This window comes from Cherax quadricarinatus, chromosome 42 (genome assembly GCF_038502225.1).
Source record: "Cherax quadricarinatus isolate ZL_2023a chromosome 42, ASM3850222v1, whole genome shotgun sequence".
Taxonomy (NCBI): domain Eukaryota; kingdom Metazoa; phylum Arthropoda; class Malacostraca; order Decapoda; family Parastacidae; genus Cherax; species Cherax quadricarinatus.
The window spans coordinates 15,369,173-15,394,289 of NC_091333.1; the positions used below are offsets into that span (position 1 = coordinate 15,369,173).

Sequence of the window (25,117 nt, forward strand, 5' to 3'; positions counted from 1 at the left end):
TACACTCCCTCCCTCCCTTCCACACTCCCTGTTTCCCTGCTACACTCCCTGCATGCCTGCTACACTCCCTGCATTCCTGCTACACTCCCTGCCTGCCTGCTGCACTCCCTGCCTCCCACACTCCCTGTTTCCCTGCTACACTCCCTGCATGCCTGCTACACTCCCTGCATGCCTGCTGCACTCCCTGCCTGCCTGCTACACTCCCTGCCTACCTGCTACACTCCCTGCCTGCCTGCTACACTCGCTGCCTGCCTGCTACACTCCCTGCCTCTCTCCACATCATCCATTGGGCCCATGGTGGCTTATTTCAGTCACACTTAATAAACAAGCACAAAAACCAATGGATTTTAAGGAAATGTTTGGATGAGTGCATGGAGTATGTGCTCATTCACCGAGAGACACAGGGAGACTGACTCACCTACGTGCGGTGTCCCTGCGGGAGGTGGGCTGATGCGTATAATACGGCCGATTTGCAAGGCACCAGCTGAAATACGGAGGAAAATTTCCACCCGAAAAGCGACCTAAATACAATTCGGCCAATAAATGCAGCGGCCGATATTTGGGGTTCCACTGCACATAACTTTAAAAGCTGTCTTAAAATTTGACAGTATTGAATAAGATCTTTCAATAAAAATATTTACCTGTGAGCCTGGTTGTAAATAATATATATTTTTTTTTTCATTTCCAACAGGTATACAATACAGTGGACCCCCGGTTAATGATATTTTTTCACTCCAGAAGTATGTTCAGGTGCCAGTACTGACCGAAATTGTTCCCATAAGGAATATTGTGAAGTAGATTAGTCCATTTCAGACCCCCAAACATACACGTACAAACGCACTTACATAAATACACTTACATAATTGGTGATAGATGATCATGCATGTAGTAGATTTGCTGAACAGTGTTTTTTAGCACATGAGCTGTTTTTTTTATACAGTAGAACTCCCATATTCTTGGATTCGGTATCTGCGGTTTCAGTTATCCATGGTTTACTGTAGCCTAAAAAACCCTTAATTATGCTTAATAATGGCCTCAGAGCACAAAAGTAGTGATGCTGGTATTTCTAAGAGAACCCATGAAATGCTTCCCCTCAATGAAAAAGTGCTAATTCTAGACTTATTTTGCACACTTTATCAATTCAGCTTTATCATAGGTACGTATGTAAATAAAAAATGACTTGTTTATAGGGTTCGCTGCCATCCACAGTAGGTCTTAAAATGTATCCTCCATGGATACGGGGGGGACTACTGTATATTGCTCAAATTTAGAAAGTGTTATATTTGGGAGGTTTGAATTAAAGAGCTGTGATATCTTGCATCTGGTAGCAAAGCAATGTTTGTTGTGGTCATTTAGGTTAAGTAAGTTTATTTAGGCATAGGTACACATAAATACAATTATCATACATGGTGTAAATTGCCTAGGATAACTCAAAAGAGTCAGACATAGTGTTTTGTTTCCATTGGGGTGCTTGGTTTGAACTTGATTTTGATTATTTTATGTGTTCACATACCCTGTTGATATAATTGTGGTAATAAACCATCTATGGTGACTTGTTTTGGCTGGGAAATTGGAATAAATGTGGGAGCTCGTGTAAGCATGACTAGATTGTGGTTTATGACCACATTTAAATCCTAATCATCACTGTATTTTCATTAACTGAAAATTTTCTGCTTTGTATTTCATCAACAATTTATTACTCTATTTAGCAGTTTATCTATTAGAGGGTTCCCACAGTCATTTTTATTATATTTTTTACTGTACTTTCTCATCCAGTCTGTTTCACTCTGTAATAACTATGAGAGTAAAAGAAAGTTATCTTAGTGCCTAGTTTCCAATTATGGCATGTCCCCCTTGTCTCTGGTCTTTACACCTTTGAAATAATTTATTCTATCCACCTTGTCAATACTGTTCCTTGTGTATCTTGTAAATCATGATTGTGATACTCTGGCTTTCCTGTTTTTCTAAAGTTGTCAAGCTCAGCTTCATCCTTCTTCTATTATAGGCCATGTCACTTAGCTCTCTTATTGTTCTTGTCTCAGACCTTTGAACTTTTTTGTGCTTGATCAATTGTGGGCTTCATGCCAGTGCTTCCTTGTATATGAAGTTCTTAACCAACGATGTGTTTAGGGGTAAATTTACAGGAATCTTTGTTTGAGGTTCCTGAAAGCAGTTCTTAAGTTTACCAGTCTCACACATATCACTGAAGTAATTCAGGTACACGTAATGTGATTCTCTGGCTATATGCTCAGTATTATGATTAAACTGAGATTATGTTCCTTCTGCCATATTAACAATTTGGGATCTGTATAATTTTTGATACACCATGTATCCAATTACATTGTAACATTACTTATTTTGCATGATAATGAAAGTGAATACATTTCCTATTAATTAACCAACAGCTGTTAATCATGACGGGCCATACATCCACATCATGGAACAGCCACAGTCCAAATTCCGTTTTCGCTATAAAAGTGAAATGGTGGGAACTCATGGACAGTTGAAGGCTGATCGTGCAGATAAAAATAGAGCAGTATTTCCAACAGTAAAGGTAAGCTGTTCTTCAGAAGTGTATGTATGTTAATTGTTTTATAATTTTCAAATGCTATAAATTATGCAAGTTAATATACTGTGGATGAATTAAAGAAATCACCTTTCCTTTATTTCTTTTCTTTGGTTATATTAACATTCTTGCTCCACGTAATTGTCTGTTGTATTTTTTCATCCTTTATATTGTCCGTCAACTCAGGGAATGGACAGGATTCAAACACGTAGCAAAGCACTCCTAAAACTAGCAGGTCAGTGCTCTAACTGCTAGATCACTGGCTGACTAGTTTTAGAAGTACAGTAGTTTGCCATGAGTTTGAATCCTGACTGTTCCCTGAGTTGTTTGTAATCATGTTAGTACAATTTTAGCAAGTCATTTTCCATCACTGTCTGTCTCTATGGCATGAGAATACAGGCAACCTTGATGAGCCCAGTCTTCTAGTTTTTTCTCTGCTACTGAAATACCACCCTGAGCTATAACCAAAATGAAACCTTCACTTACATTATAAATTAGGCTGTCTGCTCATTATTAATTGAAATGCAGATATAGTACTTGTCCCTTGTATATCTAATTTGTTACCATTCTGTCGTTGTTCTCTCCAGGTTTTCAAACTATCAAACTAATTTTTTCCACCACTACTACCACACATTACACATTTCTCACCTTGTGTTACATGCAACATTATCTACATATAACTGTCTTTATTAATTAATTTCCTCATGAATTTCTTTTGTACAATAGTTCACTTCAGCTTTTTTAATTTTATATTTATATTTAATTCGTCTTCTTTCAACAAATCATCAATATCCCACCGAAGCAGGGTGGCCCAAAAAGAAAAATGAAAGTTTCTCTTTTTAACTTTAGTGATGTATACAAGAGAAGGGGTTACTAGCCCCTTGCTCCCGGCATGTTTGTCGCCTCTTACGACACGCATGGCTTACGGACAAAGAATTCTGTTCCACTTCCCCATGGAGATAAGAGGAAATAAACAGAAACAACAACTAGTAAGAAAATAGAAGAAAATCTGGAGGGTCGTGTATTTATATGCTTGTACAGTATATGCAAGTGTAGTATAACCTAAGTGTAAGTAGAAGTGGCAAGATGTACCTGAAATATTGCATATTTGAGACAGAAAAAAGACACCAGCAATCCTACCATCATGGAAAACAATTAAAGAGACTTCTGTTTTACACTCATATGGCAGGACGGTATTATCTTCCTGGGCGGTTGCTGTCTACCAACCTACTACCTACAAATCTTCAAAATATAAATCCTTAATAAAGCCACCTGGCTTAAATTGTAAATTCATTGAGTTACAAGTCTATTTATTTTTCAGCTTAGCAAGTGGAACCATGGACCTGCTGTCATACGCCTAACACTTTACACAGCTGACGATAATGTCAATCAACGAAAACGACACGTACACGAGCTCTCGGGCAAGAATTGTGATAAAGAGACTGGCATTTGTGAAATTGTCGTTGATGATAAATGTGACTACACTGCAGTGTGAGTGGTCATTGAGGCTTTTGTTGGGTTGAAAATCTACTCAAATATCCCATTTTGTTTGTTATTATGCTTACATAAAATTTATAAAAATGTAAGCAGTTATAAAGTTTCATTTGTAAGGTTAAGGTTCTGTCATTTGCCAGATAAGAGCACAACATCTAATGGTTGCCAAACTGACCCTAATGTCAGTTTAAGAGCTCAATCAATACATCAGGATCTAAATATTAAATGATGTTCTTATGAATACTTAATTCATTGAAGAATGAAACACTTGTGCAACGTTTGAGACTGTATCCATAAGTATTATAATTTCAAAATACGTAGTCTCTTTATTTTAATGTTACCCTTATATTTTTAGTTTTCAGAATCTTGGGATCATTCATATAGCTAAGCGAGACACAAGAGAAATAATTATGCAGCGCAAGAGAGATGAATTGCTGGCTCATGCACGGCTTCGTAAACCACATTGTACCTTTGAAGAAATCATAAGAAGCATCACACCAACGGATCACAAACGGGTACGTTATTAGATACATGACAGCTCAGTATTAGATGCCTTAAAAAAGATAAGAATTATGTATTATGATAATGTAGTATGTATGCAGTACATATATTTTTGTTCCATTGTGGCAGATTGGTGCAAGTTAAAAATTCATTGACAGTGATGAGTATTTCTTTAAGACTTGTGTAAATTTGGCTTGAGTTCTGCATCATATGTATGTATATTCTGAGTGCAATAAAAATTAGTAGTGTGGTACCTCAGTATACGTCCTTAATTCATTCCAGGACCTTGGACTTATACCAAATGAATTTTCCCAAAAGAAATATAGGGAAAACGATTAATCTGTTCCTATGAAAAAATCCTATTGTTACTGGCATATTATACATTGATGGCATTGTATAAAATAATTTAAAAACTGCTTAACCCTTTGACTGTCGCAACCCCAAATCTTGAAGTCTCTCCTGGTGTCGCAAAATATTTGAAAAAAAAAAATTTTTTATTTTTTCTTATGAAATGATAGATAATCTTTTCCCGATGATAATGACACCAAAAGTACGAAATTTGATGGAAAACTTATGGAATTACGCTCTTGCGAAGTTAGCGACCTCGGCGACATTTACACATCGGCGATTTTGTTCACTTTGAGCCCTATTTTCGGCCAATTCCATTGTTCCAGTCCACCAAACTCATAGCTGTTTCTTTAGAACTCCATTTGTTCTATTGATTGAGTACAAGAAACTGCCCATTTACTGATTTCAACTACCCAATAACGTGGTCAGAAATTGGCATTTTGCCCAATTTCATGCAAATTAAAAAAATATGTCAATTTCAAAATAGGGTCTAGAATGAACAGTGCAGACATTCCTGGCACTAAAATAACATTTTCTCTGTTCATCAGTCACATCTCCAGGCAGCTGTTATAATACTATGGCTTTCTATTTTGAATTTATATTCACACAAAAAATAGAAGATTTACTGTTATGCAGACTACTGCAATATTGTAATAATTGTATAAATAACATCAGCCCATTCGTGACTGTGTATTAGAATGGCTAGTTGGACATCTATTGGACAATGATGTCATCTGTTTACTCTTGAACATCGGCAAAAATCGAACATTTCTGCCACTTTGAGCTCCATTTCAGGATCCTTTTTATAGTAAAACCAACCAAATCACTTCTATTTCAATAATATGTTTTCCATTCTATCAAATAAGACCAAGAAAACAAGAATACAACCATAAATACTATATGAAAATACACCTCCAAATTGGCATTTTAATCCAAAAACCGAGTTTTTTTTTCTCATTATGCACTGAGTGCTGCAGGATTTTCTTTATACTGCACACACTGACCACACAGACCCATTCTCTCACATGTGGGCCTACCAGCTTTCTCCTGCTTGATTTGAAGCCGCTAGAATTTTTGAGTATATATACGTCAAACTCATTGGCTCGTAAGACGTATATATACGACCAAAACAGTCAAAGGGTTAATACTAAAATATGTAATTTAAACACTGCTTAATACTAAAATACATACATAAATTCAAAAGAAATAGATGAAATAAATGCAAATTTAACCTTTACTTTGCTGAAGAGAGTCGAGCGCCTACTAGGATAGTGCTGAGAAGGGAGGAGGAGGAAATGTTATTGTTTGGAAGGAGAGTCCCCTTCTCTTTTCTGTCTCTCTTCCCTATTTGGATCTGGTTGAAGCTCACCAGGTTTGACTTTTACTTAAAATCTGTCCAAAGAACTTTGCTTCTTCCTTCTCCTCAGAATGTTTCGGAAATGTAACATTGGTCATTCCAGACAATGCTATTACGGCTTGTTTGGGTTTTGTTGGGGTGGTACTTCTCTGCAAAGTTTTTGACATCTATCCATTTGGCAAAGATTTCCTTGATTAATGAAGTAGGGGCTTCCTCTGTCTCCTCTTTCGAGCCTGAAGAGAGTGCATCCATCTTAGTCTTGTGCTCCTCCTCCTCAAGTTCCTGCAGCTCCTCAGTGGTCAGCTCTTCCCTGTGCCTCTCCACTAACTCCTCCTCATCACCATCACTCACATCTAGACCCATGGACCTGGTTAATGGTTAATGAATTTACTAAAAATTTATATGAAAAACACAAAATCATGTGAAAATTCACAGAGTTACAGCTCGGGTTGTTCACTGAATGGTAGCAATAGGTGTACCGACGCTAGTAGGCAGTTGTGGTTTTGTCTTGAGAGAGAGGTAAACAAGGGTAGCATGCGGTGTCATGACTTATTTTGACCCATAGAAGTTCTAGCACGCGAGTCGTATTCCAAACAAAGGTCATATACCAAGCAAAAATTTTCACGTCCAAACAGGACGTATACCAAGTTGGATTTATTCTAAAGTGGATGTATACCGAGGTACCACTGTATATTCAGCCAGATGTAGAGATAACAAAAGCCTATATATCATGTACAGTAATCTGTTAAGATATACAGTACATTTTTTCTGAACTTTATCTGCCATCTTCCACCAAGGTAGGGTGACCCCCCCCCCCCCCAAAAAAAAAAAAATGACAGTAACACCCTCACCCTTCTGTTATGGGGGTTCGTAAGGACATATTGGAGTAAGAAATACATACGTTGGATGTCTTGGAGGCGTATAATTGATAGTCTTGTGGATAGCCTAAACGTAGGCTCTTCCCTACAGACTGGCTTAAGTGGCTTCAGAGTGTATGCACTCCAGGACTCAAGTCTGGCTGACCAGTTTCCCTGAATCCCTTTATAAATGTTGCCTTGCTCATACAATAAAAACCACTTATAGTGAAGTGATATTTTGTATGTTAAGCTTCAGTTTGTTGAAGGATATTTGAATGTTAGTGATTTGATAATACATTTTTGAAATTTAGTAGGTTGTGTACTGTATTGCTTGAAAATAATAGTTTCCCAACATATGACAAGTTATAGAAACTAAGTTTTATGCATGATGGAAAGATGGATTAATTATCATTATAGAATCAAACTTTGAGGGTGAGTTTATTTTTTAATGGGGGGTATGTGTTTTTGTTGTATCAGTCTTTTGGTAAATGGTTAGCAGTGTAAAGGAAATACATGTGGCACAAAATAAGTGGGAAAGAATCCTTCTATAAGGTATGCTAAATATAAAGAGAAGAAAAAACTTTTGTTTCTTTTCTTTCGGGTTACTCTGCCTCAGTGGGAGATGGCCAGTGTGTTGAACTTTAATCATAATTATTTGGCATTTTTAACATGTGATCAATTGATTTGGTACTATGAACAAATTTTGAAACTGAGATAATTGTAGAAAAGCTTTCATGTTGGTAATGTACTCAAGAGGTTAGTCTGCATCTATGTTCACTGTTTGTATCTTGATTAGAATACATATTCAGTACCGTACATATGTTGAAAAAGACTCGAATGGAGTTTAGTCCTTTATTTCTAAAAAAAAAAAAATTCACTCAACATTAGACTTCAACAAACACTGTACATTTCTTTCTTTCAACACACCGGCCGTATCCCACCGAGGCGGGGTGGCCGAAAAGGGAAAACAAAAGCTTCTCCTTTTACATTTAGTAATATATACAGGAGAAGGGGGTTACTAGCCCCTTGCTTCCGGCATTTTAGTAGCCTCTTACAACACGCATGGCTTACGGAGGAAGAATTCTGTTCCACTTCCCCATGGAGGTAAGAGGAAATAAGCAAGAACAAGAACTAGTAAGAAAATAGAAGAAAACCCAGAGGGGTGTGTACATATATATATGCTTGTACATGTGTGTAGTGTGACCTAAGTGTAAGAAGAAGTAGCAAGACGTACCTGAAATCTTTCATGTTTATGAGACAGAAAAATGGACACCAGCAATCCTACCATCATGTAAAACAATTACAGGCTTTCGTTTTACACTCACTTGGCAGGACGGTAGTACCTCCCTGGGCGGTTGCTGTCTACCAACCTACTACTTAAAAAACACTGTACATATATTTCATAAATCCCAAAATTGGGGAAAATGTTGTACATACAAAGTAGTATTCATTAACTGTCAGCATTTTGCCTATTGTCTCCACCAGTAACATACCTTAATGAAATATACCACTTTTAATGACAACACACATTTCTTCTAGCTCAAAATATTAACCATTAATCTTTACTGGTGATCAGATGGATGATGAGGCAGAGGAGGAAGCAAAAAGTATGGATCTGAACAAGGTAGTTTTGAGGTTTCAAGCATTCCAGTATGACAAGAGCATTGAGAGCTACCGTCCGATCACCCTTCCCGTTGACTCAGAAGTTGTATTTAATCTCAGTAAGTTTTTAATGAATTTTGTTTATTGATTTTTTTACTAATCTCTTACTTTTTTATTACAATTTTTTTTTTAAATTCTTCATACTTTATTAAAAGTATTATACAGAGTGCAGAATAATTGATCAGTTACAAGTTTTTGTGAGTTCTAGTTCTTGTGACTTGTAAGTTCTAGGTGAGTTTCTTTAGTGAATTATATTCACTGGAACATGAAACAACAGTACAATCAACTCTTCCAAATTTCATAAGGTTTCTAATTCATTGAGTTCAGTTATCCAGTGTTTTTGCTGATGAATGAGTAGTGAATAAATTTGATTATTAACTGGTGTCTTTTCAGTATGTATTGGAAATTGGATGCATAGCATTTCATTCAGAAAGTCATTATGTTAGAATGTCTACTCTAAAATATACTTTTTCATCTACCTTATGAATTTCTGTATCAATCACATTAGGGTCATTCTGTATTAAAGAGATATGGCCTTGATGCAGAAAATGAACTCAAATCTGAAACTAATGCAGATGTAATTTTATATTTATGGATTTTAACATTGTAGTATCTGTAGGAACATAATCTCCAGCATATTAGGACACAATGTTTAGTCTTCTCAATGGTTATACAGTGCCACTTTTTAAATAATTTTACTTTTTCCAAGTTTAGTTGATAATTCCAACTCTTCTGTTTATATTTTTTATTTTAGTTTTGGTACATTATGTATAGGGAACATTATTATAGAAATTTAAGACTAATTTGCTGCTTTTATTTCATCAGAAAATGCTACTACAGGAGAGCTCAAGATTGTACGAATGTCTGCTTGTTCAGCCCCTTGCACTGGGGGCACAGAAATCTGGCTGCTGGTTGAGAAAGTTAGAAGAAGTAAGTGTTACTCCCACTTTGGGATGCCCTGTTGATTTAATATGTCAGTTTTTTAAAGCCGTTATTTCCTGCCAAGGTAGAGTAACTTGAAGAGGAAACACTTTCCTGTCATTTATTCTCTATTTGCAGAAGTACATAAACATCACAATTCTAATGATACCAAATTTGACTTGACTTTCTTTTTATTTTGACATTCACTCTGGACTTAAAATGCATATTTACAGGGGCAATTTCTTGTAGTTTATTATCCTTGGCCATCTAACACTTTCACTGTCCAGAACCCCAAAATTAATATTGCTCACAGTGTCCATATTTAAAAAAAAAAATTCTTCTGTAATGGTAGAGAATTTTTTCTGACAGTAGACTCCAAAAATGCAAAATTTGATGGAAAACTTGCAGAATTACGCATGTGCAAAATTGGCGGTATGAGTCCAGTTTATGTATCAGTGATTTTTGCCTACTTTTGAGTCCTGTTTTAGCCAATTTCATTACTTCATTTAACCAAATTCTTAGCTATTTCATTAGTAAGCTTTTAGTTCTATTGATTGAGCCCAAGAAACCACCCATTCAATGATCAGAACTACCCTTATAGGGTAGTGCACGGAAGTTGATAATTTGGCTAATTTTACACACAGTTAAGGCAATCATAGAATTGACGACGGGACAGAGGTGAGTGGTGCACTGAGGAGTCTCTGGAGACAAAGAACTTTATCCGTGAAAGTAAAGAGGGGAATGTATGAGAGTATAGTTATACCAACGCTCTTGTATGGGTGTAAGGCATAGGCTGTGAATGTTGCAGTAAGAAGGCTGGAGGCAGTGGAGATGTCATGTCTGAGGGCAATGTGTGGTGTGAATATATTGCAGAGAATCCATAGTTTGGAGATTAGGAGAAGGTTTGGGATTACCAAAACTATTATCCAGAGGGCTGAGGAGGGGTTATTGAGATGGTCTGGACATGTAGAGAGGATGGAACAAAATAAAATGACAGAGTATAAATCTGTAATGGAGGGAAGGCGGGGTAGAGGTCGGCCTAGGAAAAGTTGGAAGGAGGGGGGTAAAGAAGGCTTTGTGTGTGAGGGGCTTGGACTTCCAGCAAGTGTGCATGAGCTTGTTAGATAGGAGCGAATGGAGACAAATGGTTTTTAGGGCTTGACATGCTGTTGGAGTGTAAGCAAGGTGACGTTTATAAAGGGATTCAGGGAAACCGGCAGGCCGGACTTGATTCCCGGAGATGGGAAGTACAGTGCCGGCACTCTGAAGGAGGGGTGTTAATGTTGCAGTTTTGTAACTAGTGTAAGCATGCCTCTGGCAAGTCAGTGATGGAGTTAATGATGTTTTAAGTTTTTCTTTTTCGGGCCACCCTGCCTTGGTGGGAAACAGCCGATGTGTTAGTAAATAATAATAAGGTAAAGTAATTACAGTTTAAAAATAAAAATAAACACTAGACATTCCAGCCACTAAAACAACATTTTCTCTGTTCATTAATCATGTCTCCAGGCCTTGCCTGTATTAAACAAATAACCCACACACAGGAGAATGAAAATTATGATGACTAGTTAAACATTACCTGTATGACCAGGTAATGGTCCAAGTTGGACTGAAACATAAGTTTCATTCTCCTGTGTGCAGGTTATTTGTATATTGTTCCAGTCATGATATTGTGCCTTTTTATTCTCTCCTATATTACATTTTCCTTCCATTCTGAATTCATCTTCGCAAAAAATTGAAGACTTACCCTATTGGATAATAAAATATGACCAGGAATGATTCATCATGGTTTATGGTATCCCAATAATTAGATTAGACTTAATAAAACTTATAAAATAGATGGGGCTTAAGGGGGAGGCCATACCCATCATCAGGAAAGAGGCAAAAATCGAATATTTCCACTACTTTGAGCACAATTTCAAGCTACTTCTGGTCCCAAAATCATCTTTACTTCAGTAGTGTGTCTTCCAGTCTGTCAAATGATACCAAGAAGTGGCAAATAAAACCATAAAGACCATCCTAGAAAACACCTCATAGTCACTATTTTAGACCAAACACAAGGTCAGAATTTTGCTTTTCCAGTTATGCACTACATGGGGCAGGATTTTTTTTTATACTATGCACACTCACTGCACAGGCTCATTCTTTTATATCTAGGTTAAAATATACTGCTCATAGCTTATCTGAGGGAGCTGTGCTCAAAACGTAGATTTACGTGATCGACCCTGGCATCAGTAATGTAGATCTGCACGACGTCTACTTGAAGGGTTAAAGGCCAACAACCACCCAGTGATATTTTGAGGGATAATTTGGTGGAAGTGTTGAATGATGATGAAAGTTTTTTCTTTCTTTTTGGGTCACCCTGCCTCAGTGGGAAACGGCTGATGTGTTAAAAAAAAAATTCCATTTAACAATGGGAGTTCCTTAGGCATTGAGTTTTTGTGGAATTTAGTAGGTCATTGATATAGAAAAGGAACTGGGGAGTGTGGAGAATACCTTATTGGGGAATGTCAAAATTTATTGATAGAGTAGACGGGAAAAGGCAAGAAGATTCACCAGTGGTGTTCAGATCTTATTTATCTATAGGAGGGACAAAATAATAAAAGTCAGAGTAGACTACAACTTTGATCTTTACTTATTTCATGTTTCTTGTTTTTTTTCAGATAATGTTCAAATAAAATTCTTTGAGTTGGATCAGAATGACAGAGAAATTTGGACTGCTTATGGGGAATTCACAGATGCTGATGTGCATCACCAGTATGCAATTGTATTCAGGTTAGTATCTTGTTTTACAAAAGTTGATGTTGTTTGTGAATCTTGGGAATATATTGTGAATTTTACTATTTTAGATGTTTAACAATTATTTTCTTAAAATTGCTCATTTCTTTTATCTTTCAGAACGCCTTCTTACCGATATACAAACCTAAATACATCAGTTCGGGTCAAAGTACAACTTGAGCGACCCACTGACAGAGATACAAGTGAACCACTTGACTTCACTTATCTTCCAGAGAGTATGTATTTTATGTCTCTCTACTTCATATAATTAATAATTCTTAAGAACATACATAAGCCAAACTTGAGTACTGGAAATGGAAAGTACACTGCCTGCACTTTAAAGGAGGGGTTTGGGATATTGGCAGTTTGGAGGGATATGTTGTGAATCTTTATACATATATGCTTCTAAACTGTTGTGTTCTGGGCACCTCTGCAAAAACAGTGATTATGTATTAGTGAGGTGAAAGTATTGAATGATGATGAAAGTATTTTCTTTTTGGGGATTTTCTTTCTTTTTGGGTCACCCTGCCTCGGTGGGAGATGGCCAACTTGTTAAAAAAAAAAAAAAGAACATAAGAACGAAGGAACACTGCAGCAGGCCTATTGGCCCATGTGAGGCAGGTCCAGTTCTCACACCTGCTTAAGCCAAAGCCTTGACCTGGTCAGGTCAGTCACATTTACTTAAGGGAGGAGCACGGCATCCAACCTAGTAGCACAAGCTAGTCAGGTCTGGCTCACACCCACCCACACCCACTCATGTATTTATCCAACCTATTTTTAAAACTACACAGTGTCTTAGCTTCTATGACGATACTCAGGAGTTCCACTCATCCACATCTGTTACCAAACCAGTGCTTTCCTATATCCTTCCTGAATTTTTCCAATTTAAAACCATTGCTACGAGTCCTGTCTATACTAGATACTTTTAGCACACTATTTACATCCCCTTTATTAATTCCTGTTTTCCACTTATTCACCTCAATCTTTTTTTTTTTTTTAACAAATCGGCCGTCTCCCACCAAAGCAGGGTGACCCAAAAAGAAAGAAAATCCCCAAAAAGAAAATAATTTCATCATCATTCAACACCTAACTCACACATAATCACTGTTTTTGCAGAGGTGCTCAGAATACAAGAGCTTAGAAGCATGTACGTATACAGATACACAACATGTCCCTCAAAACTGCCAATATCCCAAACCCCTCCTTTAAAGTTCAGGCATTGTACTTCCCATTTCCAGGACTCAAGTCTGGCTATATAAAAATAACTGGTTTCCCTGAATCCCCTCACTAAATATTACCCTGCTCACACTCCAACAGCTCGTCAGGTCCCAAATACCGTTTGTCTCCATTCACTCCTATCTAACATGCTCATGCACGCTTTCTGGAAGTCCAAGCCCCTCACCCACAAAACCTCCTTTACCCCCTCCCTCCAACCTTTTCGAGGACGACCCCTACCCCGCCTTCCTTCCCCTAATTCTACACCATTCTAGAGAGTGCAGATTCAGGGCCCTCAGTCTGTCCTCATAGAGAAGATTTCTGGTACATGGGATCAACTTTGTCATCCTCCTTTGTATATTTTCCAGTGCATTTATATCTATTCTGTAATACGGTGACCAAAACTACACAACATAATCTATACGAGACCTAACCAAAGATATATAAAGTTGAAGAACAACCTGAGGACTTCTATTATTTATACTTCTTGCTATGAAGCCAAGGATTGTGTTAGCTTTATTGTGAACACTTATGCACTGTTGTCTTGGTTTCAGATTACTACTAACTAGAACTCCTAAATCCTTTTCGCAATCCATAATATTAAGATCTACATTACATTATTTAGTTTATATGTGGCATGGTTATTTTCCTGTCCAACATTTAGAACTCTGCATTTGTCTATATTAAACTGCATCTGCCACTTCTCCAACCACTGCATTTGTCTATATTAAACTGCATCTGCCACTTCTCCAACCACTGCATCAGTCTATTTAAACCATCCTGGGGTGCTCTAATGTCCTCATTAGACTGAATTGGACAGCCTGTTTTGGTGTCATCGGCAAATTTGCTTATGTCGCCATTTATTCCCTCGTCTATGTCGTTTTTGTAAATTGTGACCAACAAGAGGCCCAACATTGACCCCTGTGGAACATCGCTTGTGACGTGGCCCCATTCTGATTTCTTCCCATTTATGAAAACTCTCTGCTGCCTATTTGTCAACCATGCCTCTACCCAGTCTAGGTAGTAGGTTGGTAGACAGCAACCACCCTGGGAGATACTACCGTCCTGCCAAGTGAGTGTAAAACAAAAGCCTGCAATTGCGTTACATGATGGTAGGATTGCTCGTGTCCTTTTTTTGTCTCGTAAACATGCAAGATTTCAGGTACGTCTTGCTACTTCTACTTACACTTAGGTCACACTACACATACATGTACAAGCATATATATACACACCCCTCTGGGTTTTCTGCTATTTTCTTTCTAGTTCTTGTTATTGTTTATTTCCTCTTATCTCCATGGGGAAGTGGAACAGAATTCTTCCTCTGTAAGCCATGCGTGTTGTAAGAGGCGACTAAAATGCCGGGAGCAAGGGGCTAGTTACCCCTTCTCCTGTATAAATTACTAAATTTGAAAAGAGAAATTTTTGTTTTTCCTTTTGGGCCACCCTGCCTTGGTGGGATACGGCCGGTTTATTGAAAGAAGAAGAAGCCTCTACCCAGGAAAAAATTTCTCCTATTCCGTATGCCTTAAGTTTTCTCAACAGCCTCTGATGTGGAACTCTATTGAAAGCCTTATTGAAGTCCATATGCTCAATATCATACTCGTTACCATGATCTACCTCCCCAAATACCTTAGTGAAGAAAGTTAGTAAATTCATAAGACAGGAATGCCCCTTTGTAAAACCATGCTGAGATTCATTAATCAAATTATGCCTTTGAAGATGGCTATGAATTTCTTTGGCAATTATTGATTCTATAAATTTACCAACTATGGAGGTAAGGCTTTTTGGTTTATAGTTCGAAGCTAAGGACCTGTCACCTGCCTTGTAAATAGATATTACATCTGCTATTTTCCACTTGTCTGGCACTATGCCAGTTTGTAGTGATATATTGAAAAGATTAGCCAAAGGTATGCTAAGTTCCTCTTTACATTCCTTTAAAACCCTTGCAAGCAGTTCATCAGGGCCTGGGGATTTGTTAGGTTTTAATTTCTCTTTTTGTCTGAGGACCATGTCACTAGTTACCCTAATTGTGCATAATTTATTATCATCCTGTTCTACATAATTTATTATTTCTGGAATTTTGCTAGTATCTTCCTGAGTAAAAACTGAGAGGAAGTAGGTATTGAAAAGTTCACACATTTCCTTATCACTCAGTGATCTAACCTGAGTTACTCTTAGGTGGGCCTATCTTGTCCCTAATCTTACTTCTGTTTACCAGAAAGAACCCTTTTGGGTTAATCTTCAAATCCTTTGCAACTTTAGCCTCATAATCCCATTTTGCTTTTGTTATTCCTTTTTTTATTTCTCTCTCTAATTGAATATATTGATTTCTTAACTGCCCTTCCCCTCTTTTGATATGCTTATATATGCTTCTTTTTTGATCACTGAGATGTTTTAATCATTTGTTTATCCATGAAAGTAGGGAATTCATTCACCACCATTCATTCAGTTTGTCTTGCCAGAAATGTGCCAGCATCATAATTCAGATGATGCTCCAGTCAGTAAGAGTCCCACCCTTCCTTTAGAGTGCATGCACTTTTCTTCTCACCTCTAGAAATTTAGCTCAACTATCCAGTTTCCCCGTGAATCCTTTCGTAAGTGTTACCTTGTTCACAAACACAAGCTTGTCAAACCTTAAATATCACTTGTCTCCACTTACTGATCTAACATACTCATATTGCCTGTTGGATTCTTAAGCTTTAACCACTTAAAACCTTTTTTGTCCCCTACCCCTAACCTTCCCTTCACTCCGGATTTATACAGACAGTGTCATCCTGTTCTGTTTCATCCTTTAAATGACTTAACCCTCTCAACAACCCCACTTCTTCTTTCCAAATTATATTTTTTGTAGTCCAATGCCATCTAATTTCTGCACTTTTAATGCTGTGCATAATATTCTCACTTATCAAAATAGTCTTGGAGGTAGAACCAGGAGCTCAGCCTTGACTCCGTAAACAGAACTCTGAGTACAACTCAGTGAATACAATACACTGATTTTGAGCATAACACCTACACTGCCTCCAGCCTCTTCCTTGCTCCAAATGTTGAAAGGCCATGTATATTCTAGTACATTTCCCTTTTTGACTCTGCAAATAATTTTTTTTTCCACAGATGACTGAACACACAACCAGTCTTCTTTTCCCCTCTTCATCTGTTTTATGGTTCACCTTGTCTTTTGTAGATCCATCTACCAACATGTCTATACTAAAATATCTGAATAAATTCACTTCCTCCATACGTACTCCATCTCTCCATCTGATATCCAATATTTTATTACTTGAACATTTTGTTGCCCCTATCACCCTGTTCTTTTCTGTGTTAACTTATAACTTTTTCTCTTACACACCCTTCCAAGGTCCTCCACCAAGCTTTGTAACTTTTCAGAATCTCCCAAAACAACTGTATCATCGACAAAGAAAATCCGTGAGAATTTCCATTGCATATCAGACTTTTGCCCCTCAAGGGAAGGGCCTTGATGCCAATGAGGAGCTCTTGATCCAAGGACTTAGACTTATCCTCCCTTTACTTAGAACTTGATTGCTTTTTATTGCTTCAGGTGCTGTATCGTCTCTGTAGGTTTACAGCTCTCCCGTAAGTGTAATAATAATAGTATTAGACTTTCAGCCCTTTCACTGTTGAGACCCCTGCCCACAAACTTGCTCTCAGTGTTGAAAAATTAAAAAAAAAAAAAGAAAAAAGAAAATTCTTAAGAAATGATAGAGAATCTTCTCCCAATGGTAATGACACCTAAAGTACAAAATTTGATGGAAAACTTACGGAATTACTCTCTCACGAAGTTAGTGGTCTCGGCGATATTTACGCATTGGCAATTTTGCTCACTTTGAGCCCTATTTTTGGCCAATTCCATTGTTCCAGTCGGCCAAACTCATATCTACTTTGCTAGAACTAAAATAACATTTTCTCTGTTCATTAGTTACACCCCCAGGCCCCTCTTATATTATGCTTGCTTTCCATTTTGAATTTTTATTCAAACAAAAAAATAAAAGATTTACTGTTATTGAGACTACTGCATTATTGTAAAAATGGTGTAAATAATATCAGCACATTTGTGAAAGAATATTAGACTCGCCAGTTGAAGTGTACATATTGGATGCGTGGCGTGATTTGCTTACTCTTGAACATCGGCAAGCATCGAACATTTCCGCTACTTTGAGCTCAATTTCAAGGTACCTTTAGCCCAGAAACCATTCAAACTCATCGCAATTTCTGTAATATATCTTCCATTCTATCAAGTGAGACCCAAGAAAATGAGAATACGACCATAAATACCATTTAAAAATACACTGCAAAGTCAGTGTTTTAAACCAAAAACACAGTCAGAGTTTTTTTTTCTCATTAGGCACTATGTGCTGCAGGATTTTTTTTATACTGCGCACACTGACCACTCAGACCCATTCTCTTGTGTAGGTCTACTAGCTTTCTCCCACTATATTTGAAGCCGCTAGAATTTTGGCATAGTACTATGGCACCAATACTAGCTTGTAAGCTGTAGTACTATCGCACCAACAGTGAAAAAGTTAACACTGCTCTACAGCAAAAGTGTTTTGAAATTAAAATTTAGTCATTCTTTACTAATTTTGGGTCATTGAATATGGAAATGATGCTTGAAACTGGAAAGTAGCTCTATTTATAATGGTCTGGAGTCAGGCTGGTTGCTGCTATCTTTGACCTGACAAGGGAAGAGGGTAAGTAAACTGTACAGAGAAAAGGGTCTTGATTCAAACCCACAGTGCATAATTGTTTAAACCATATACTATGCAGTTTTCTCTTGCCACATTGCATAATTGTTTAAGCCATATATGTATGCAGTTTTCTCTAGCCACAGTGCATAATTGTTTAAACCATATATGCAGTTTTCTCTAGCCACAGTGCAGAATTGTTTAAACTGTATACTATGCAGTTTCCTATAGCCACAATGCATAATTGTTTAATTATTATGGTCATATTCGTTTTCAACTCATGCCTGAACCACCTTTTAGAAACTTAATACAGTATGTGCTAGTCAAGTTTTATGGTGCTGTTTAACCCTTTGAGGGTTTTCGTCGTACTAGTACTCATAAATTCTAGCGACCTCAAATCTAGTGGGAGAAAGCTGGTAGGCCTTCATATGAAAGAATGGGTCTATGTGGTCAGTGTGCACAGTCTAAAAAAAATCCTGCAGCACACGGTGCATAATGAGAAAAAAAAACTTTTTCCATTTTTTTTTAATAAATCAGCGACTTTGCAGTGTATTTTCGTATAGTATTTATTGTTGTATTCTAGTTTTCTTGGTCTCATTTTATAGAATGGAAGACATATTACTGAAATTGAGATGATTTTGACTGGTTTTACAATGAAAGGTGCCTTGAAATTGAGCTCAAAGTAGCAGAAATGTTCGATTTTTACCAAACTTCAAAAGTAAACAAATCGTGCCAAGCGTGCAATACACGTCAACTGGTGAGTCTAATATTCTTTCACAAGTGCACCAATAATATTTATACCATTTTTTACACTAATGCAGTAGTCTGCATAACAGTAAATCTTATATTTTTTGTGAGAATAAAAATTCAAAGTGGAAAGCAAAAGAATATAAGAGGGGCCTTGAGACGTGACTAATGACTAGAGGAAATGTCATTTTAGTGCCAGGAATGTCTTTCTTGTTTATTCTGGACCCTATTCCGAAATTGGCATCTTTTGAAATTTGTGTGAAATTGGCAAAATTGCTAAATTCTGACCACTGTACTGGATAGTTGAATTTATAAATGGGTGGTTTCTTGCACCCATTCGATAGAAAAAATGGAGTTCTAGCGAAATATTCATGTTTTTTGTCGACTAGTACAGTGAAATTGGCCGAAAATGGGGCTCAAAGTGGGCAAAATCGCCGATCCGTAAACATCGCCGAGACCGCTAACTTTGCGAGAGCATAATTCCGTAAGTTTTCTATCAAATTTCAAACTTTTGGTGTCGTTATGATCGGGAAAAGATTCTCTATCTTTTCATAAGAGAAAATAATTTTTTTTTTTTTTTAAATTTGGCCGACCCTGAGAACGAGTTTCGGAGAGGGCCTGTCGACCCTCAAAGGGTTAAATTTATGCTGCCATTTTTTAACTGTATTATTACAGAAATGTGCTTTTTATATGCATTTTATCCAAGGGTCTACTCTGTATAGAAATTTAGTTTCACTTTTTATGTAACTTATTGCAGTACATCCCCGACTTTAGAGTTTACACAGTGATCTGCAGTTATGATCATTGCAAATATTTAAACAAAAACATTTAAATAAACAATTTTTTCCTCGTTTTTAACTAAATACATTCATACTTTGTGTGCATTCATTTTATGCAATTATAGAGAGAGAACTCACCTTCATTGGCAGAGATTGGTCACGAACTATAGATTTAATATAAAATGTACAGTATGCTTAAGGTTGAATGATAAATATTTTTTCTTGGTTAATATTTTACCAGATTCTCTGGTATTTTGTGGCAAGACAATGATAAGAGTGAATAACGACAAAAGTGTTTCTTCTTTTTTCGAGGTCACCCTGCCTCGGTGGGAATACCTGGAGGATGTTCCGGGGAGGTCAATACCCTCATGGCCCAGTTCATCAAATGACCAATGTGTTAACCCCTTGACTGTCGCAACCCCCAATCCTGAGGTGCCTCCTGGTGTCTCAAAAATCCCCCCCCCCCCCCCCCCCCCCCCCCAAAAAAAAAAAAAAAAAAAAAAATCTTATGAAATGATAGAGAATCTTTTCCCGATTGTAATGACACCAAAAGAACGAAATTTGATGGAAAACTGATGGAATTACACTCTCATGAAGTTAGTGACCTTGGCGATATTTACAAATCGGCAATTTCGCCCACTTTTGAGCCCTATTTTCGGCTAATTCCATTGTTCCAGTCGACCAAACTCATAGCTATTTCTTTAGAACTCCATTTTTTCTATCAATTGAGTACAAGAAACTGCCCATTTACCGATTTCAACTACCCAATAACGTGGTCAGAAATTTGCAATTTGGTCAATTTCATGAAAATTAAAAGATATGACAATTTCAAAATAAGGTCCAGAATGAACAATGCAGACATTCCTGGCTCTAAAATAACATTTTATTTGTTCATCAGTCACGTCACCAGGCCCCTCTGATATTACTCTTGCTTTCTATTTTGAATTTTTATTCAAACAAAAAATAGATTTACTGTTATGCAGACTACTGCAATATTGTAATAATTGTATAAATAATGTCAACCCATTCATGAGTGCATATTAGAATGGCTACTTGGACATTTATTGGAAAACGACATCATTTGTTTACTTTTGAACATCGGCAAAAATCAAACATTTCCCCTACTTTGAGCTCCATTTCAAGGTTCTTTTCATAGTAAAACCAATCAAAATCACCTCTATTTCTATAGTATGTTTTCCATTCTATCAAATGAGACCAAGAAAACAAAAATACAACCATAAATACTATATGAAAATAGACCACAAAGTCGGCATTTTAATTAAAAAAAAAACGGTCGGAATTTTTTTCTCATTATGCACTGCATGCTGCAGGATTTTTTTATATGGTGCACACTGACCACACAGACCCATTCTCTCACATATGGGCCTACCAGCTTTCTCCTGCATGATTTGAAGCCGCTAGAATTTATGAGTATATATACATCAAACACAGTGGCTTGTAAGACGTATATATATGACTGAAACAGTCAAAGGTTTAAGAAAACTTTTTTATGCATGTGTGTAAAGTCTCTCTCCTTTTTTTTTATTTTGTGTGTGTGTGTGTGTGTGTGTGTGTGTGTGTGTGTGTGTGTGTGTGTGTGTGTGTGTGTGTGTGTGTTAGTTAGTTAGTTACCATTCTGTCCTAGGCACATGTCGATTAGACACTAGGCCTGTTGTGTGTGTAGGTGTGTGTGTGTAGGTGTGTGTGTGTAGGTGTGTGTGTGTGTGTAGGTGTGTGTGTGTGTGTGTGTGCGTGTGTGTGTGCGTGTATGTGTGCGTGTGTGTGTGTGTGTGTGTGTGTGTGTGTGTGTGTGTGTGTGTGTGTGTGTGTGTCTGTTAGCGTGCGTGTGGAGATCTTTTAAGAAACTAGATTAAATAATTGTGTCGTAGTTGTGTTGAGCTGTGGTTAATACCACTGCTGCCTGTGTAATGAGTGTGTCAGTGAGCAAAGGTGCAAGATAACAGGAGTTCTGCTCATTCACACCTCATGTCCTCACATTACCTTCATTGCTACTCTCCCAGGCACCTACAAATTTAAATTCTCAGTAGTGTAAGTTGCATGCAGGTAGTGTCTAGATTGGTTGAAATGCATTTTGTATTTTTCAGTGGTCTCTCTTAGGAATGGCACTTGTCTAGTGTGATTGACTGAGGTTGTCAAGAACTTTGGATGTATTTTTAATTTAGAATTTCCTGGAGTATTTATGTTTTTAATTTAGGATTTCCTGGAATATTCATGTTTTTTTTTTTTTTTTTTTTTAATTTAGAATTTCCTTTCATGCAATTGGCAATTTTAGTGAAACCTTGATTTAACAAATTAATATGGGGAGAGGACAAATTAATATGGGGAGAGGACAAATTAATATGGGGAGAGGGTGTTGGTATTACTGATTGTCTGTTAAATCTGAACGATGAGATTGCTTTTTCCATTATTGTAATGGTAATGAACAATTCTGGAAATAATGAACTTTACTATTCATACCAAAACAAATTTTCCCAGCAAGTCATGACAGTAATGGACATTTCTGGAAACTATATACTTTGTCCATTAAATTCAAAATCATGGACTTTGACCAAACAAAGGATTTTGTCCATTAAACCCAAAATCTGTTAAATCAGTATTTGTAAATCAAGATTTTACTTTAAGTTTTACAATAATTTGAATACAGTGCTTCATTTATATTTTGTGAAAATGGAGACTCTTTCTAAATGTAGTTCTCTTATTGCAGGTTTGAAGCGTTCAAGAGTCAACCTGGAAAACACACTGGAGGAAGGGAAAAGGCACTACAATGATCCTCCATCAAAGAGATTGAACTACAACCCATATACCAGTGAAGCGATAGATCTTAGTAACAATAGTAAGCTTCCATTGGTCTTTGTTAATTCATGATGCCTTTGATAGTGACTTACTGTAATGTTGTCATCAGTTTTTTATGTTATTAACATGTGATGGGGTACATGACACCTTATTTCACTTGAAAATAATTTTACAAATACATACCAAAACACTTTTTTATTGATGATTTTGTATATATTAATTAATCCCTAATTCCAAATCTGCAGAAATAATTTTTAATGAAATTGGCACTAGTGTTACAGGTATGTTTGTGCTATTTGGAGGATTCGCATTTAAATTACCATATTAACTTTAGTGTAGGTTGAGATTTTCGTCCAAATTTTGTTTTGACAAAGTAGGGGGCCGACATATTCACAGGTAATGTTTTCAAAGGATTGATTATTTTCAACCACACCAGCCATCTTCTAGTAAGGTAGGGTGACCAACCCAAAAAAAAAAAATGGAAACATTCACTATCATTTCAAAAACTTCTTGCCAGAAGTGCACAGACATGGCATTTCTAATGATCCTCCAAACTGTGACATCTGCATCCTTCCCTCAGAGTGGAGACTCTATACTTTCCACATCCAGGAGTCCAGCTAACTAGTTTCTCTTGAGTCCCTTCATAAACTATAAACTGTAATCCTTGTACTGAAGACCACAAGGCCTACTGGCTCTGCTAGGCAGGCCATACTTGCTCATACATTACACTCATGCAAGGACTAAACCAGTGTTTTAATTCTTATACTGTATAAGAACATAAATGCATATGAATAGAAGGGCATTGCATTAGGCCTAATAGTCCATATTAGGCAGATGGGTGCAACTATCACTTTATCATATCTACATGTGTATCTGTCCAACCCACCATAAATATTACCAAAATGTTAGTTTCAGTTTTCTTACTTTGCCAGTAGATTTACTGCAGTGCTTCCCTCTTCTTGTGTTTGTATATAATAAAACACTGGCTTGGTAGTTAATAATGGTGTATAATGACCCAAAAGAAAGGAAATATGTTCCTAATCATTCAGACAGCGATTGAGTAAACAAAGGTGAATGTGTTTCCTTTTTTTGGGGTTATCCTGGCTTGATGGGAGATGGCTGTGAGGTAAAAAAAAAGTGTTAATGATTGGAGACAGTAGGACTTTTCTAGCTATGGCCAGTAGGTCTGTTGCAGTGTTTCTCTGTTCTTATGTTATGAGATTGGGAGTCTACTTCAGTTATTGCATTGTGTGTACTGTGTATCTGATCTTCATATAGTGACTCCATCTCTCTCTCTCCATCTTGCTCTCTCTCCATCTCAATCTCTCTCTCTCTCCATCTCAATCTCTATCCATCTCCATCTCTCTCTCTCTCTCTCTCTCTCTCTCTCTCTCTCTCTCTCTCTCTCTCTCTCTCTCTCTCTCTCTCTCTCTCTCTCTCTCTCTCTCTCTCTCTCTCTCTCTCTCTCTCTCTCTCTCTCTCTCTCTCTCTCTCTCTCTCTCTCTCTCTCTCTCTCTCTCTCTCTCTCTCTCTCTCTCTCTCTCTCCCTCTCTATCTCTCTCCCTCTCTATCTCTCTCCCTCTCTATCTCTCTCCATCTCTCTCTCTCTCTCTCTCCATCTCTCTCTCTCCATCTCTTTCTCTCTCCATCTCTTTCTCTCTCCATCTCTTTCTCTCTCCATCTCTCTTTCCATCTCTCTCTCCATCTCTCTCTCCATCTCTCTCTCCATCTCTCTCTCTCCATCTCTCTCTCTCCATCTCTCTCTCTCCATCTCTCTCTCTCCATCTCTCTCTCTCCATCTCTCTCTCTCCATCTCTCTCTCTCCATCTCTCTCTCTCCATCTTTCTCTCTCCATCTCTCTCTCTCCATCTCTCTCTCTCCATCTCTCTCTCCATCTCTCTCTCCATCTCTCTCCATCTCTCTCTCCATCTCTCTCTCCATCTCTCTCTCCATCTCTCTCTCCATCTCTCTCTCCATCTCTCTCTCCATCTCTCTCTCCATCTCTCTCCATCTCTTTCTCTCTCCATCTCTTTCTCTCTCCATCTCTCTTTCCATCTCTTTCTCCATCTCTCTTTCCATCTCTCTTTCCATCTCTCTTTCCATCTCTCTTTCCATCTCTCTTTCCATCTCTCTTTCCATCTCTCTCTCCATCTCTCTCTCCATCTCTCTCTCCATCTCTCTTTCCATCTCTCTTTCCATCTCTCTTTCCATCTCTCTCTCCATCTCTCTCTCCATCTCTCTCTCCATCTCTCTCTCTCTCTCTCTCAACAAATATTACAGTGCTAAGCCAGATTGAAGAGAAAACTTTCGACTGGGTGATTATCATTTTGTTTTTGCACAGAGGAACACCCCATACAGTATTTTAATTCTCAAATTTTCTA

General features: G+C 37.4%; 1 protein-coding gene across 6 annotated transcripts in view; it reads left to right on the forward strand.

Annotated features, from left to right (window-relative positions):
• LOC128695661 (nuclear factor NF-kappa-B p100 subunit) overlaps window positions 1-25,117 on the forward strand; it is a 158,473-nt gene that overhangs the window by 37,707 nt on the left and 95,649 nt on the right. For all 6 annotated transcript variants that reach the window (XM_053786426.2, XM_053786423.2, XM_053786425.2 and 3 more), the window contains exons 3-10: window positions 2,406-2,554; window positions 3,888-4,057; window positions 4,416-4,575; window positions 8,700-8,844; window positions 9,611-9,715; window positions 12,367-12,478; window positions 12,602-12,717; window positions 22,648-22,776. In XM_053786426.2, the coding sequence (XP_053642401.2) occupies window positions 2,406-2,554; window positions 3,888-4,057; window positions 4,416-4,575; window positions 8,700-8,844; window positions 9,611-9,715; window positions 12,367-12,478; window positions 12,602-12,717; window positions 22,648-22,776 (1,086 nt within the window). The remainder of the gene's footprint in view (window positions 1-2,405; window positions 2,555-3,887; window positions 4,058-4,415; window positions 4,576-8,699; window positions 8,845-9,610; window positions 9,716-12,366; window positions 12,479-12,601; window positions 12,718-22,647; window positions 22,777-25,117) is intronic.